At 42.2% G+C, this 18,411-nt stretch overlaps 1 protein-coding gene across 1 annotated transcript in view; it reads right to left on the bottom strand.

The window, feature by feature from the left end:
• The window catches only part of cecr2 (CECR2 histone acetyl-lysine reader), a 34,541-nt gene that overhangs the window by 10,262 nt on the left and 5,868 nt on the right, over positions 1-18,411 (bottom strand). The window contains exons 2-7 of the mRNA XM_023421346.2: positions 8,614-8,708; positions 5,941-6,124; positions 5,017-5,144; positions 4,687-4,770; positions 4,008-4,075; positions 3,712-3,872 (exon numbers count right to left, since the gene is read on the bottom strand). Coding sequence (XP_023277114.1) covers positions 3,712-3,872; positions 4,008-4,075; positions 4,687-4,770; positions 5,017-5,144; positions 5,941-6,124; positions 8,614-8,708 — 720 coding nt within the window. The remainder of the gene's footprint in view (positions 1-3,711; positions 3,873-4,007; positions 4,076-4,686; positions 4,771-5,016; positions 5,145-5,940; positions 6,125-8,613; positions 8,709-18,411) is intronic.

The raw sequence follows: 18,411 nt of genomic DNA, 5'->3' as shown, positions 1-18,411 counted from the left end.
AACACAGAGGGAAAAAAATGAAATTAAGCTCTGATAATTACACCTGTTCTGTGATATTCTGTGGCCCTGGTCAGACCGGGCATTACCATCCGTCTCAGGTGATCCGATTACAAGTGGACAGCTCTAAGTTCAGGTGTGGATCACACAAGACATATTGAGGACATGTTTGAGATTCAGTCACTTGGACCACATTTACAAGTGGTCCTCTGCCACAGTCCAATTAGTCCCACCACACTTTCATAATGAACCGAAAATATTTTACCATTTCAAATGGGTAGAACCTTGTTTTATTGTAGATCTGCGAGCAGCTCAACCCCTCCTTGCCCTTCTCTTTCTCTCTCTCTCTCAAACACACTGACAACGGACCCATCTGTCATAGTCCGACTGGGTAAAAACAGCAGCCCATGTGTATATTTGCATACGGAGCAGGGAAGTGAGATTCGATCACAAGTGGTCACTGGATGCATGTGGAGACACACTCTAATGCCAGGTGTGAACTGGGTCTGTAACATCCACAACATATCGTGTATCAATGATCCATGAAGTGTAGAGAAAAGGACGATGCCATGTTGGAACCTCACTCCTGGACTGATTGGTTTTCAGTAAGCCAAGTAAAGCAGACAACTAAAATTATTAGACGGTTATGTTTGTCTTTTAATGTAAAAGGTGATCTTATGTTTTAATTTCTCATTTCCTCTACAATCACAGCTTCTTTAAAATTTCTGAATTACATACTTTATGTGGAAATGTCTGTAATTGATACAGTCAACAAATTACTGATTGAGCCTTCAAGACAGATCAACAGACAACCACCATACACAAGCCACACTGACAGGCCCTGGGGAGTTGTGAAGAGGCATTGAGTATTGAGAGGTCACTGGCTCTGCTCTCCCCTCCCCCCAAGTCACCCTCTCTACCCCCCACCCTCTCTCTCTGCTGTGTACATTCCCCACCTTTCCCTGGGGTGACAGCCAAGCTTAGGAAAAAAAAAAAAAAGAAATCAAACCATGTGTGGCCCCTGTGACTCTACTGATCATATGTAATGATTAGAGAAGGTGGTGCATGTAAATGCACGTTGCACCCAACTGCAAATTGTGGAACGTTTGATCACAATATTTTTTTGAATTCTTCAGAATACATCTTGAAAATAAAGTCTATAATGTTGATTTGAGTCCAGTGATCCAGATCCAGAGCATGAAGCAAAGGAGTGAAACACCAGCCAACAGAGAGCTCCAAGTAGATCCCTGGAAAGCCTGTCTATGTCAGGGACTAGCCTCTGCAGCTCATGTCAGAGTTTATCAGGGAAGCACGACTGAGAATAACTGTCAGCCCAGCGCAGCTAACAGCACTGAGAGGTGTAACAGTCAGGCTTCTGGCCATCCATAAAGTAACTTGGATATTTAAAAATGCATTAGCAGTTGCGTTAAGCTTGCGCACATGTCCAGGTGAAAAGGCAAATGAGGAAGGAAGATGTGGGTGGGGAGTGAGAGGCAGAGAAAACAAATGAGGAGATTGGGAGAAGAAAAAAGCTGTTCACGATCTGATTTATACTGCCCACCACAACTCTTCTGTTCCCATTCCATCTCTGCCTTGTCGTAGAGTGACACTGCCATATCCTGGGGTTAACACAATTCCTCTCTACATTACCACTAGCACTAAATCCCCCCTCCAACCAACACACACAAGATAGAGTGCCTCTGGTGTCACCGCTTAGAGAGGTCTGGAGAATCCTGCAGCACAGCAGAGCTGTCATTCAAGAGGCTCCATTCTGCCTCAAGGTGAGCTCCCGCCTGCTGTCAGTGCCCCGTGAAATGGCTGGTGACAGCAGCATGAGACATGAGGAAGAAAGATTCAAAAGACTATACACACTGTGTATTGGACACGCTTGTATGCACACACCCACATAAAGACAGATATATTTATGTATATATAAATACACACACTGTGCTATGATATGACGACAATATTGATGAATGGTAAATATTTGAAATCATTCAGCAGGCAAAATCCTGAACATTTGCTGGTTCCACCTGTTTTAATGGGAGGAGTGGCTTCTCTCTTTTATATATACAGTACATATATCCTTTGTAAATTGAATAACTTTGCCTTTTGGACTGTTGGTGAGACAAAAACACAATTTTAAGACATTACTTAAGGCTCTGGGAAATGTGCCTTTGATAAACTTAAAAGCAGGGGATTATGGTTTTAAGTAGTTACAATGTCTTTCTTAATTAGACACCACTCAATACCAAATAGAAAAAAGGCTGCCTGCTAGGGCTCACTTTGTTGCCTAAGATACATGTGTTCTTAAATGAGTGATGGACTGTGTACAGTACCACAGTGAAATGTGTTGGCATAATGAACGTAATTAATAAAAAGTCTATTTTAGTGTGATCTCCTGCTGTGCGACTTGAGTGCAATTTATTTGCATATGAGAACATTAGAGGAATGCACTTCTCTTTGATTATTTTCCACACTGTAAAAAATAATGTAGTCAGTTGTAGATTAAATACAAGAGCAAAGGACCACAAGAACACTTGAATAATATTCTGTACTTAGAGAAGCTATAGACAGAAGGCCTTCTGAATTCCATATATAATGTGCCTTGAGTTGTACAGCTGAGTGTACAGTTAATGAAGGACAAGACCACATTGATCTACTGACCAGTAGTGATAAGTGAGTGACCCCTCTGTCGCCCAAACGGCCAGCAGGATTCTTTACTTCACTGCTGCTGATGATGGATACAGGCCGAGAGGGTTTCTATAGCAACAGTCAGTGCTGGTTTTACATCATAGGAGTGGAAAGAACCCACTCGCCTTTATACAAACGGTAGGATTAAAAATCAAGGACATACTCTAGCTTTGAATAACTGTAGCACTCAATCACAGAAATTACTTCCATTGCAAACTATAGACATAGGTTGGAAGGAAAAATTAGTGGCTAGGCTGTTGCATCTAACTCATGCTTGCTATGAACAAAAAATGTCTAACTATGTCTATAATCTGCTATAAGTACTTGAGAGATTCCAAGGAAGATAATGATCAACAGATGAGCATGACCTAACGTACTGCCAAGCACAGAAAAGACTGACTACACAACTTATGCCCTCATTCTGCCAAACTTGCTTGAGAGCATAGTTCTCCACTGTCAGGCTTAAGTTAAAGGCCTGAGGCCAACCTCATCACCAACAGGTGCGCAGAATTAAGAGCAAGCACAGACCAGCTTTCCTGCACTCCACCTGTCCTGCAGCCATCCCAGGTAAGACTGCAGGATCCCAAAAACAACGACTGGAGGAGGACAGTGATCTGCGCCAGAGCATAAAAGTAGCTAAATGTAGATGGTGTTCAGTTTTTCTAGCTCGATTAGTTAATAGTTTAGGACCACCAATCTCAGAGATTTTTAAAAATTTAATTCCAACTCAAAGAACAGGTTAAGATTAACTCAGGATTTGGGAAGAGAGCCGATTTCACTAGTAGCCCATATTAAAAAGAAAAAAAAAAAAAAACTGTGGCAAATAAACAGACTAAGAAAACACTCCAGCTGTCAAGCGAGTGAAAATGGGAAGTTAAAAATCAGTTCGCATTTTTAGATGTTAACTCATCTACCATGTTTGGACTTGAATGTAAGTGAAAATAATGTAAATGTAGGTTTAGGAAGACAGTGTGAGCTGCTGTAATGGGGTCTAATGATAATGTCTCTTCTGTGTCTGACCTTGTGCTGAATCATGCTGCTGATCTCGGGCAGGAAGTTCTGGCTGATGACACGGTAGAGGTGGCGGTCCTGTGGGGAGGTTTTGTCCTTGATGCTTTCTGCCAGTCTGACCCACTGTTCCTCTGAATCACAAACAAGGGACCAAGTGCCTCGCTTATGGCCTAGTGGAAGCAAAGAGGAGAAACATATGCTTATTGATTCAAAAGAAAATGTGTACAGACCATTAACTCAGTGAACAACAGATTCCTTGTAGTAAACATAAAAATAAATTGCTTATTTTGCTGAGATCCTGTCACCTTTGCTTGGGGGCAAGTCCTCCAGTCCATTTTCTGTCTCGACTTCTGTCACTTCTCTTTCCACCTCACTGAAAGGAAAATATAACTGAAGATAAATAGATCCAAAATAGCTTCAAAGAACATAATAATAATTTTAAAAAATGCATTGGTTCTAATGTAAGAGCAGCAGTCCTGTACTTTGTTAATGAAATAACAGTATGCTTCCATGACTTTTTGGCTTTATGGAGTAAATTAAAATTCTGACCTTCACTTGTGATCACCATATGGTTGGAGACTATGCGACCAAGAAACAATCAACTATTTATTACATTTCAGATCAAGTGGGAGGCTACAGGTCAGTCAACAATTAACTAAGAGCAAAGGAACTGATAACACAAGTCATAAAAAATCAGATTGTGAATCATTTTGTAGAATTATTTTTTTTATAGAACTTTTCCAGACCTTGACAAAAGGTCTTACAATTTTTTGTTTTGTAATTTCAAATATGATTGTATGAAACCCAAATTAATATCTGATATCACTGAAAGACCACATGGTAAAACCAACATGGCTGTAACAGTTAAATCCATGTATTCTCTTCACGTAACTAATATATCTGTGCAACACATGCACATCTACACATCAGCAATTCTCTGCAATATGCTGTTGGCAATATCCAAAAAACAAAATTGGTTTTCACCTTAGCTGAGGGTCATCCAATTTTCTCTTCTTTGGAGGTCTTCCCCTTTTCTTTTTCTCTGGTAAAGTTAGTTCAGATGGTTCACTGTTGGAAAAACAACACAAAGTAGCAAGAACTCTTTAAAGTTACAGCCTTTTAACAATGGTAATTTACAATGGGAGAATGCTATAATTAACCCTTAACAGGCCTGTAAACAAGTGTCAAACCAACACTGCAATTACACACTTAGCGCATGCCATAGTTAATCATCAAAAACATGAACAGTGGCATTACATTCATTCTTGTGTATTGGACGGATAAAGAAGACACACAGTGCTCAGTGGTATTTACCTGATCCTGTCTGCTTTCCTCTTGACTGGCTCTTCTTTGTACATACGGGTGCCGTAAAAATACCAGTAGAGGGCTCCATTTCCATCTTGCCCCAGTGGTTCCACCCTCAGGCTGTCTGCATCCAGTCCCTGAGGGGAGGGTGGAGGTGGGGACATCACATTTTTTAAATCATGTGTAGGACTGTGTTTCTAAATCTTCAGTCATTAGCGGGTGATGTCATTCAGTCCTTTCAGCCTACACAGCTGTGAATCTTGCAGACATGAAGCGCTTTCAGTATCTGACTGAAATTGCATTCATTAATTGAATCTGATACTTTTTTTTTTTTTTTTTTTAAATGATATCTCATGAGAAAACAGGAAAATATATATATTAGAAGAAAATTGTAGACTGACAGAAAACATGAGGATAACATTGTCAAGTAATTATTAATCATACCTTTGTTTATGCCACAACATAGATTTACCAATATTGAGTTATTGTCCAGGAGCTTCTCTTTGTGAGACTGCTGACTTCTATTACAAGTTTAAATGAACATAAAAATGACACCTCCATGATTATAAAAAAAGATAAATCTTACAGTGCTTTATAGTGCTTTATTACCATTATAAGAGGTGAAAACTAATTAAAGTAGCAGGTTTTTTTAAAATGTACTTACCCTAAAGTGTTAGTGGATACAATGCTTATAGGTTACGTACTGTCACACCATCATACACATTCTGTGATTCCATATTAACTAATGCAAGCTCAACAGAGTTGGTGCAATGCCTTGAACCCCAGTATCACTGCCTGCAACTACATGCTTTAATTTCAGTTCAGTTGTGACGAAAAATAAATAAATCTGTGTAACGCAAAATAAATAAATAAATGGCATGCATGAAACAAATATATCTAGATTCTTTCAGCTGATCATCATGAGTGGTGTACCTTAAGCAGGTCAAAAACATCAGCAGCATCCAGACGGTAATCACAGAGCCGGTGCAGCAGTTCCACCTGAGTGCGAGGGGGGAGATTCTCAAAGGGCCCCTCTCTGAGTGGGTTGGGCTTCCCCTCTTCCAGTTCCCACCTGTAGCTGATGATGTCATCCAGGTAACTGCTAAATGCCTGGGGGCTAAAGAGCAGAGCGAAACAGCGAGAGAGATTGACAGGAAGTGAGAACGGCAGATGCTGTGTTTCTCAAGACCACAAAAATGTAGAATTTTAAACAAGAGAGCATTTTCAAAAGCAGATAGAATATCTTAAAATTATTGATAGAATTTTGGGCCTTACATTGCAGTATAGAAAATTCATTTGAAATCTTTAAAAAAAACTTTATACTCTCTTAGTGCTATGACTAGCACTATACCTATAGAGGAAGCAGCAAGTGACATTCTTGTGGTTGAGGTACCTTTTGTATGATCACAATCTTTTGTTTTTGTTTTTGAGGTTGTCTCTTTCCTTGTGTGTGTCAGTTTTTATTCTTCCGTTTTCGTCTGAATTTGCAGAGTTCTCTCCACATAAGATCCTTCATTTGTTCCTACTATGGAAAGTTGTAATGGACTAGTGTCGTACCATCTGTGAGGGTCTCAGGTTTTAGGTGCTGAGCAGCCGAGGCAAGACTATGTCTAAATAACTTCTTTTATGATTTAGCGCTATATAAATAATAATGACCTGTTTCAAATACCTAACTCTTTAATGATTATTACAAACTTACTTAATCGTGATGTCATTAGCAAAATAGTAATATATGAACTATGACTCACTGTCATATGATGTTTATTTGAACAAACAATAAAAAAAGAAGCCAGACAGAAGGTTTTTTTGGTCCACTGAATTCTGTCAGTGTGGATAAATCCAACCAATTCAATTGCAAATGCCAACCAAGTTTCAATATCAACTGGTGCCATTGTAATACATAGCTTAAGAAACAAAGTTCAAACTACCACAGTGGCTGTGGAGGTGGGGCTGAAGAAAAAGACTAGTTTCTTTGAATGGGAGTAGGTTTGTATCTCTGCTAAGAGTGGGAGCTGGTGAATAAATGCTGGTTCCTGTTTGGGTCTAGCCGATTAATCTGAAACTTTCATTTCCAACTCAGATTAACAGAACAAGAGCTTGGGGCAGGGGTGAGCATCTATGCAAAAGCAAAGAGAGAGTGGGACAGAAAATATGGCTTATCTTGAAAGAGCAGTGTGCACTTTCTACACAGCTGCAGCCTCCCCCTCCCACTACCCCATCTCTCTCCTCCTTTCTATCCCTCGTTCTCTCCGACATCCTCCCTCCCTCCTTTCCCCCGCTCCGGCAGAGCGTTTAACGCGTGCGGATGAAAAGGGCAGCTCTGTGAAAGGCCAGTGCTGAGCAGCCGCCCCCAGGATGCCAGCGCCTGTCCAGTCCAATAAAGCAGGTTGTCCTCCTGTTACAGGCTGCCTGGATGGAAAAACTGGATCACTCCTGCCTCTCTGCTTATAAGTTCACTGGTACCAGTATGCTACTTTCTAATGATGTGCTAGAGCAGGAGGTGTACACACAGGGGAAAGCCCCGTTAGAGATAAAGCACATTTGTGGATTTGAATAACAAGCTCTGCTACATACTCACTTTCTCCCATCACTTGGTCACAGGAAAGATAAAGGTTTCAGTGGGTATGCTGTTCTCATTCATCACTGCAATAGTAGAGCATGATTTCACCACAGCCTTTAACTCATCGTATGGTGAGTAAATTCTGACTCCTCAGCAAGTCATAATGCCAGTGACACACACACATCCTATGACAGCTTGTGCATTCTCTGACTAATTTTGTCAATGGAAAGACTTTTATTTTGGCAGCTCCAAATAAAAATGAAAAAAAAATGTTCCTTGAATCTTTTCCACTGTGTCGCTGATGTTTTATCAAAAAAAAAAAAAACTTGCAGGTAATGTTTTCACATACTGTACTAGTTCTGGCAGGATTAAGACCTAGATCTGGGTCTGTTGCACATAATTCAACAATACAAGTCAGAGCAGGTTTAGAACTGGTTTAAGGTGTATGACACACATCCTTCTATTTAATGACCTTAAACTAAACCTTATACAATTTATCGCTGCTTGTTCTCCCTCATGATTCACTGGTAACCATTAAACTTTCTTGTCAAATTCATTCTTTTGTGAGAGCACTTTTAACGAGGTACGGTTTCCAAAACTGTCCAGTAACCAGCGCTGGCATCGACTAACTGATCAGTTTTACTATTGTGTTTACTTGTATTTGGCTACATACCTTCTTAAACTTGAAACATTTCCAATTTAAAACAATTTTATTTAGGCAACGTTATGTAGTTTTATGGCTGTATGTTGAACCAACATCTAAAAGTTTGCCTTCTTTTGTAAATGAAAAATGATTTGTTTAGAAAAACATGTTTATATTTCTTTAAGTGAGCTGTTTAAAAAGTATTGTTTTCATATTGGTGCCAAAACTCAAGTAACACATCCCAGCCATGATGGAAGAACAAAAAACACTTAACTCATGTCCTACTGTATTTGACTCAAAACCTACTGTAACTGTTGGGGATACCAAAACACAGAGGGACCTTATTGCAGTGAATATATTGACATTAGATTCGACAGACTTTGCCAATATAGCAGATACTTACGTGATGTCGGTGCGCTGGTAGCATCCCTGCAACAGACAGGCAATAAGGTCCCCGAGAAAGTCCAAGTCCTGCTCTGACAGGGCTTTCTCCAACTCCTGGGCACAACAAAAGGAGAAACTAGGGTCAACGCACGTACTTTCACCTACAAAGTACTTTCATTTAACAGACCAGAGATGTTGGTACAAAAGGTACAAAGTTACTACATGTTGCCACAGCTTCACTGCACAATGATGGAACCAGAGCAGTTTCAAAGGATAACTCAACTAACTTTAAAAACACAAACGCATTATGACCATTAAGTGATATTTGACATATCAAACCATTGTTAGTCATTATATATGAAAAGAAAAGCCAATATATCAGCTGTGAGTTTATGCATCAAAAGAGTAAGACATTATATTAGTAAGGCCTCAGCATACATGTTTAAGAGTGTTGGTATCAGTGTGAGGTAATCTGACAGAGGCAGACAGCAGGAGGGATGGTTGGAATTTGCAACTTGTCTGATTAGGGCTTCTTGGTTTGCCAGTGGTTGTTTGGCTGGAGCTGAGGTTCAAGTTCAGCCATGACCCCTTTCCTGCCTGGCATTGTGTTTCAGCCATTGAGGTTTTATGAAGCGGCAGTAACCAGCCGAGCAAACTCTAAAAGACCTGAAAGCACCAAGGAGAGATGGCAGGCAGCAGGGGCCTGGAGCTACAACACAGCCATGCCCCCTCCTCTCCTCTGCTGACCAACCCCGCAAAGCTTCCCAGCATGCACTGCTCTCTCCAATGATACCCACCCAAAGGCTCTGGAGTAGAACAGGAGGGGGAGAGAGAGGGAACAGGAGGCTGAGAGGGCAGAAATGCTAATGCAAAGTGCTCCATCAGCCAAGTGTCCATTTCACTTAAAGGCCCCTTTTGCGGGATGCAAAGCAGCCCCTTCAGGCTGAAGCCTGACCAGTCGCTCTTCAAAAGAAGAACATGGCTGCTTGCAGCTGACCACTCCTCACCCCTCTTAGTGACCGCTCTCTAACAACAAACTCTAGTCTGCATGGTATACTCTCCTCCCAGCTTCAAGAAGAACAAAAAAAAGTGGTCAAAAATTATCTCAAGGATGCAGAGGCACATTTAATAATTCTCTCCTCTCCACTATCTGCATCTATTGAAGAACCTGGGTGAGCTCAGAGGTCACCAAAGGTCAGCGTACACACCTCCCGGCCATGGAGGACGACGGAAGCCAGGAGCCAACAAGTCAGTGCGATGAAAAACAGAAGCGGAGGAGGGGAGGGGCAGAAAGGAGGTTGGGAGAGAAGTTGAAAAACAGGATAAGATGAATGTTTCTGCTTGAGATTAGATTAGAAAAGAAAAGCACGAGGGAAACACTCAGGGCAGCTTGCTTCTGGCTCCTGACTCAAGCTACTATAGAAACATACCACCATAACGAGTTTGATGGCAACAGATAAAAATCCGCCAAGTCTCATGACTCAAAGGAAGAACAGTTCATTAAGTTTTATGAGCACATTCTAATGACCAATTTAAAAGCCTACATATCAACGTGCTGACAATCGGCAAACAAGACAGACTGCAATGGATCTCAGAATAATTCAACAACAAGACTTTGACAGGAGGTCCTGAGGTTATGGGACTGGTGTGTGCATGTGAAAGTAAGACCAGGAGCACACCAAATGGTATTTAAAGTGTTATGGTAGCAAGATATTTACCAACCTTACTTCCCGTATTACCATGGCAATGATGCAAGCACATAATGACAAGACAATTCAAGCAACATTACAATTTACATCCACAATGACAAGGGCTTTGAAGACAGTTAAACCTTGTAGGCAGTGAATGCATCCCTTATATTGACTGCCAACCTGCATCACAAAAAAATGAAAGAAGGATCCATTTCCTGTCATGTCCTGTCAAACACAAGCACAGCAACCAGATGACAGATTTGTGCAGTCATACGTTCACAGAAAAAGAACATAAACACAAAGAAACAGAATTTGGGCATGCTTGTGATTCAGCGGCCAGGTTTTCAGTTCAGTTTTAAATACCACAGAATTAGATTCATACTATTGCTGCAGCATTGCTATTGCATATAGTGCCAAGTGTGGAAAATCTACATCTCACACCACAAGAGTAACAGTGCTTCTTAAGACACTGCTATTGTAGAGCTTTTCCCTCAACTCTTGACAATTCAATTATGTACAATGTACATCCAGCCTAAGACAAAGGAGGCAGAGCTTTAAGAGCAAAGAGCACTGCACTGGTTTAAACAGTTGCTTAAGCTAGCACATGTGTCATGACTTGTTCACATGTACGTATGTTATTCAGCTGCAAAGCTCTGTCATAATCATAAGCTCTGATCATTAAAGGATAGAAAGAAGGTATGTCTATCTCTGTGCGTACAGGAGCATGTGTACAGGATGGCAAGAGATCTTGTGTCACGCTCCCTTCCACTTCCTGGTCCCCTGTCAGGCAGCCTCTGGGCCAGAGTGAGCACATCCATCAGACACAAACTGCACTTTGATCACACTTCGAAAAAGCTGGGGGCCACAGCTGGGGGAAGAGTGGAGAGTTGAGTGCAGCACGGCAGAGTGGAGAGCTTGTTACAGCCCCTGGATTAACACCACCCTGCTCCACCTTTGAAGTGCCACGCAGCATCTCAGATGGCAGAGGGAAGGGGGGAATTAATGTGGTGTCCGTGCCCTTTCTTCAGCCATCCATCCAGCCGGCCAATCCTTCTGGTGCTAACAAACACTCAGCTTGATGAAGGGCTGCGAGGGACACACGTGCAGCTGAATATGTCCTGTGGCAACCTTTCCCAGCGATAACCCCACACACAAAAAGCAGTGACCAAACTAACACACTACAAGGACACAACTCACGACCTTTGACAAACACAGTCAACAACAGAGAAAAACACACACTTTTCCCCAACATTCACTCATACACGTTTCAACAGAATGAGCACATTGCACTGCCTTAGCTGCTTCACATTAATGATCAATGGGACTCCAAGATAAGAGAGCTGGATAAGTGATAAGCTACAAAGAGTAGAAATCATAGAGCCAAACTGTCAGATTTATCACTAAGCTTCTGCTGTGAACAAAACTGGCTATTCATATTCACACACTGAGACAAAGATTGGAGGGTGAGTCAAGGCTTAGTCAAAAGGTGTGTCATCACCACAACCCCTCTGTAGGCCTGACTTGAGATCAGCAGTTCACCCCGAAGCTATTTGCCACTTCTCTCACCCTGCTGTTTCTCCCTATGCTTCTCTCACTGGCTTAACCTCTTATTCCTCTCTTCCACACCATTTTTCCCCCTGTCCTGCTGCCCAGTGTCTACAAGGGCCTCTGAGGCATTCTATTATTCCCCTGACAACACCCTCTCTCCACCCCATTCTTTTCCTCTCTCCTTCTTCCTTATCTCTCTTCTCCCCACACACATTGTCCTTACTCACGCCAGTTGTCAGCTCCACTGTAGCTGAGGACACTGCAGACTCTTCATAGCAAAAAGGAGAATGTGATCTGCAGCATTTCTTCCAAAAATGATTCATTTGCAAGGTGGAAAAAATATAAAGCAGCATTTAGCCTCGACATATTTGAAAATACTGAAAACAACTTGAAATCTTTCAGCTACTGTCTCATATTTAGTCAACAGAACGACAAACAGTGCGAGAAGCAACACCTGTGGTGTCAAAACAGCATGCCACTTGTCAGAAGGCCTTGTCACACATTATGTACCTTCACTAACCATAACAGAATAAAATACATGAATTTTTTCAATAAAGGTAGCTTTACTGAATGTGTGAGGAACGAACACACACACACAAACACACACACACACACACACACACACACACACAATACCATTAAACATTTGTTCATGTCTGTACCACTAATGTATGTAATACTACAAAACCTGCCAGTATGGAATTTAAGTTATGTTATGTGATGGACAGTCATATTTTACCAACTACTACTGGCATCATTTTTTGCCTCCCTACTTACACATGAACCAGCCATCCTACCAGCAAATTGTTGTATAAACTCAAGCAAAGTCTGCATGTATTAAACACACCTTTTGCATATTACATGATGGGGCTTTAGTAAGACAAGGTTCTGTTATTGGTGTAAAAAAAAAAATATATATATATCTGAGCCCAACCAGATGAAGATAGAAATTTCAAAAGGCATCTTTTTAAGTTTCTTATAGCACTCAAGCTACATCAAGCTCAAAATGTTACAATGTAAAATAGATCTCCAAATGACAGTCTAGTATTATATTGTGGATGGCAAAAACAAAAGAAAGCATGACAGTTAAAAGCAGCACCATTATGTGACTTCATGATGGTAAATGTTAAAGAACCAAAGCACACGTGTGCAGTTTGTCAAAGTCAAGTAGGCTGGAAGCTGTCAAAAGAACTTGATAATGTAAGTGGCAGTCTGCCTCTAATATCCTCAAACTTGCATTCAGTAAAACCACATCATGCATGCAGGGTTTAAAATACCAAGCTAAAGATGAGCATCACATGGAAGGACTAACCACCAGGTATGATAAATGTTAACGAGACGTAAGACATGGATCAAGTGAGAGGAGAAAAGAGTCTGACTTTTTAAAAGAAATGAAACATCAAGGCTAAACTTCTTTTTAGATCTTTAAAAAAACTCAGACAGCCAGCAGGCTCACAGGCAGAGCAGACCATCTGCATTTGCAGATAAAAGCGAAATGTGTTTTTCTCAGTGGACAATAAGGCCCCATCATGTGTCACAAACCATATCTGCAGAGAGAGAGAGAAAGAAAGCAGAAATAAAATGTGTGTATTTGTGTCTGGCCCATGCAAGCTGCAAGAGAGAGAGAAAGGCTTGTGATAAGCAGTGCAGCAGCTCCAAGGCTGTGGCAGATCCACAGGGCCTGCAGTATCAGGGGGTTGGCCTCTGGCTACCCTCACAGCAAACACTTTCCATGCCACTGCTGTTAACAGCTCCTCCGGGGTCTATATCACCAACAGTTGGAGGACGTATGCACATATAGCTGGAGGGGGAAGGGAGGCCTGTTTGTTGTGTAAAGGCTCCTCTCTTCCTCTCCTTTGCTTCTTTCTTTATTTCTTCCTCCCCCACTCCCCTCCCACTTTCAGCTAACACATGGTTCCTCCAGGAGCCATCATCTGACAACACCCTCCACCCCCACACGTAACCACCTCCTGCCACATGACAAACATGCATACACAGCCATAACACCACAGGAAAACGCCCTCGCATCCTCAGGATGTACTGTTCATCTGATCATCAGAGGAAAGCATCAGCATCTTTGAGTTACTGCCAGATATATCTGACTGACTGCATCAAAACAAGAACCTGTTGGCTGATTTGCCTGTATAGTCATTCCTGATTTACAATGTCTGTTTGAGCCAGAGTGAAGAGTCACGTCCTCCACATCTGCCACAACCAGCATTTTGACGCATTATAACAATTAGATCCTCCAGGCGAAGGACACCATTTGCTTATGAAAACATGCGAAGAGGAAGAATGACTACAGGTTGTTCTAAATGAGCCACCACACCATGTGGGAACAGTGACAAACGCTAAATATAGCTCATTGACTATACAGCTGTAATGTCAGTTTCAACTTTCAGCTGAGTTTTATTACAGTGTCAATGTCAGGGCCAGGTGGGACAGGTGGCTGAGCTGCAGTGAATAGATGGACGGTGGACAGATCCTTCCGGACCCAAGCTCTCTTTGCCTTGGCCTGGCTCTCTGGCTATGTGGGTGAGGATCATTAAGCACAGGAGATGGGAGGCCCCCCACTGCAGAAGCTCATCTCATGCTTTCAATGCCAGCTCTGAGGAAGCCACATCATCAACTTCCTCATATAAAATGGAGCTTCCTGCTTCAGCTGACATCCCAGTGGTCCCATTGTCTGAGTACATAAATATGCACCAGTATCTATGTGCACATACACACACAAACACATAGTTATTCAGCCTGCTGGCCCTGAGGAGAAGAAAAAATCCGGTCCTTGACCAGTGTGGTTGTGGAGTCTTAAAAAAGGAGAAACATGATGTGGATGACTTGCAGCCTTGGGGAGGTAAAAACAGATACATGAGGAGGAAATGCTACTTCACAGGAGAGGAAGAACAGTCAAACAACAGTAGCCTTTACATAATACATATCAAGTAGAATACTGAGAACAGAAGCGTATCACTTTCCAAAATGGATATGAAACTTTGGAGACAATGCTGAGCGGCAAAGACTGTGACATATTGGTTTAACACCTGAATTGGAAAGCAGTCCAAAAACATAGCTGGTTGTGCAAATGAGAAAAGGTGCACTAGTGAGTAATATTTTTTTCAGAGTGCTTAATTGGCATCAGATGAAGACGGAGAGTGTGAGCTGTTTGACTAGTTGTTTGGCCTACTCAATCAGTGACTTCTATGCAGCTTGAAGCGAAACTTAACAATGTTAGTTGCATTCATGTATTTAAGCAGACATGTTTTCAAATTGCATTCTGAGCATGTCTACAGCCAGCTGGCCATTGGCTATATTATTGCACGGCGTTTAAATGCAACATTTACCAGAAGACGTGTGGTGACACAGCATTGAGTCTTGTTGGCTCTATTTCTTTGAAGTCAGCCTAGCGTGTCAAGGTCCTGACATTCCCAAACAACAGCGCAAAGCTCCCAAGGCGCTTTGGCCACATTCAGGCCGACCACTGTGAAAAACCCAGCCCCCTAATTCATCTGAATGAGGCCACTCCATGATGTAACAGGGGTGCCAATGCAGAGGGCTCCAGCAAAAAAAAAAAAAAAAAAAAAAGCAGGGTCACCGGGCAAAAAAGATGAACCGGGCTCAGCTTAAGCTGGAACGCAACGCAGCATTATCTGGCAAGGTGCTGCGTTGGCTCATCAAATATGTGTAAGAGTATTTTGTAACATCGATGCCTTTACCTGGGAATTGTCAGAATGAAAGATAATCTGACTGTCCAATTGATAACTTGTGGTTTGACATATGATTCAGATGGATTTATTACTAAAACCGGCTTTCCTGCATTGTATCTCATCATGTCACTGGTAAGAGCAACAATATGCCCACACCTTGCTTTTGATCTGAATACCCATTATGGCGTCTGATAGGAAAAACAGCAGTCGAGGAACAGCCTACATATTTTAGCATTCGTTAATATTACTCTGCTTATCCTGCTGCCACTGTGACCCGACTCCTGCTGAGCGACAGAAAATTAATGGATGAATGGATAGAAAGTTAATGTTTTGACAACAAACAGTGAAACAAGATATGTTGGGTTTGAGAACACTAAGTGTGCCATCCAGAAATCTTAATTTCAGCTCCTGGTCTCCTGCAATCCATGTATTCACAAAGGGTGTGCCTCCTCTGCATCCCCTTGCTCCAACTCTCAAACCGATCTCTAGTCAGCATTGCTCTAAAAATTTTCAACATCTCAGTGCTCCAGCCCTCTTTACATTGTACTTTCTGTGACTACTCTCTGTTTTCAATAGGAACAAACAGCGGCAAGTTCCAGAATAGATCTCTTTCTGTATTTGCCTCCTCTTACTGTAATGTTGAATCACGCAGACAGACACACACCAACACAACAGAAACCTTGTTTCTTTGCAGGCTGAACATATTAACCAGTAAGCTTTCCAGGGCTCCCACTGGATGAAACCCGGTTTGGTGAAGTTGTCATCACTTGGGTTGTCTCACTCTCCACATCTCTGCTTCATAATAAGCTGCAAAGACACAGAGTGAGAAAGCAACAGTGGAGGGATGCCGCCCCAGACTGGAGACAGAGAGAGGGAACCATGGGGAGCTGCAACAATGGAGCTGGCTGAAACAAACCCCAGTGTATGTGCCCCCTCCACCTCCCCCTCTGTGCACACACTCCCCATGTGAAACCATCTGATGCATGTACTGCTGCTCTCACTTGTCAATCACAATTGGGGGAGGGGCAGCAGCCTCTTACAAAGCTCCCCTCATAGTGCATGCAAGGGAGGGTATTAAAAAAGACACGCAAAAAAGGTTCTTGATCTTGGAGGGGTATTCACCAAGTGTGAAAAAGTTTTGAAGGCTTTATGTGTAGCCTTTACTGGAAAGGAAAGTGTCAGAGGTTGGTGTCTGTGAGGCTGTAAGAAGGGCTGAGCTGGGGATGTGTCAGTGGGTGGGACAGAAGAAAAAGAAAGGGAAGGGATGCGAGGGATGAATGAGCAGTGCAGATCTGGGATGAGAATGGATCATTGTTGCTGTCAGGGGGAACTCCAATCTTCGCCCTGGGATTGACAATGAAGGTAAAGCAGGCCAAGGTCAAAGGTAAACATGTTTTCTGTGCTTTCAGTCACCAACTACTGATCCCTGATGATGATTGCGCAGATATCACAGCAAAGACCTGTTCAATTGTTAAGAAAAATCACTAATGATGATATGCTGCCACACATCTTCACCACAACCAACCTTGGCCCTCACATCAAAGCCCCCTAATTGAGGCCAGACGTGCAACATATATTAAGTGAGGGCTATCTGCAGTTATATTCCAAAAACTGAGAATCGGCAGGAGTGTGTGCCTGTCTGAAGTTGGGCCATGATGGAGCAACACTTAAGCCTTGATCCTATTCCCCTTGTTAATCCATTTGCTTTGTAGACAACAGAAACAAGGACGTGCTCACAGGCAGCCTGCTCTTGCTTATTTACCAGATCTAATAGGACTAAATCTTCTTTTACAATCACACTGGGGGTTTTACAAAAAAAAAATAGCAGCCCCCTCCCCAGAAGGGCTGCAGCAGCAGCAGCAGCAGCTAGCACCCAGTCAGAGTGAAGAGCCTCCACCCTCCAGGGGGAAGGGAAAGAAAGAACCACCATCTGGGGTTTAGTCATGGTGATGCCAGGGGCTGAGGCTCAGGGATAGGGAGACTGCTGGGGCTAGAGAAAGGGATGGGGTATAGGGACTGCTAATGGGTATAGGGTACTGGGACAAGTGATGTCAATAAGGATGGGGCTGGGGGAGAGGTAGACAGAGAGGTTAACCCTTGGACATGCTGGGTTGTAGTTTGACAGGTAATGACAAGTGAGAGGATATTACACAATCACTCAACAGAAGCAGAAACAAGAATAAATGTTTACTTAGATCTTAAAGGCTCTGCAAACCCAAACAGGTGTTTTCAGCCCCTCTGGCTCATCAGACATCTTGTCAGGTTGACGTTCGGTGCATCTTTATGGGGAATTATGTCATGAAACCAACTCTATGAACTAACTACAATGATAATGGTGTAAACTGTCCCACACTACAACAAAAAGGAGAATGAGCAAGCTGCCAGTCAAGTACAGCCTGTACGCGCCCACACAGCCCTGACAAGAGGTCTAGTTGGGCAACATAAGTGAAAATACCTGTGTGGGTGGACCATGGGTGTGTGAGGACTTTAAAGGTTCAGGAGATATTTGGAAAAGTCTAACCACAACTTTAACTTCATCAAAACAACATGGGAATAAGAATAAAGGGATACATAAAAATCTAAAAGTGGCTTTTAAAACTGAATCCCATACAGACAATGGTTAGACAGAGAGAAATGATTTACTGCCCAGAATGAAACAGCAGAAATGGAGACAGAAGCCAATTTTCTTCTAAAAACTAGTGTCTGCTTACTACGGCTTTGTAGCAGGCGCTAAAGAAGAATAACAAGCGATGGAAAAAAAAAAAACATACTTTAATGGTTGAGTTCTTTGCCTGAGGCAATCATGAGCAATATAACACTCACACACAATAATAATATACAACAACAATATAACAAAATGAAGTGTTAGTGATC

The sequence above is a fragment of the Seriola lalandi genome, unplaced genomic scaffold (assembly GCF_002814215.2).
Source record: "Seriola lalandi dorsalis isolate HSWRI2012SDOR001 ecotype SW California unplaced genomic scaffold, Sedor1 jcf7180002054671, whole genome shotgun sequence".
Lineage (NCBI taxonomy): Eukaryota > Metazoa > Chordata > Actinopteri > Carangiformes > Carangidae > Seriola > Seriola lalandi.
This window is presented reverse-complemented; position numbering and strand designations above follow the sequence as displayed.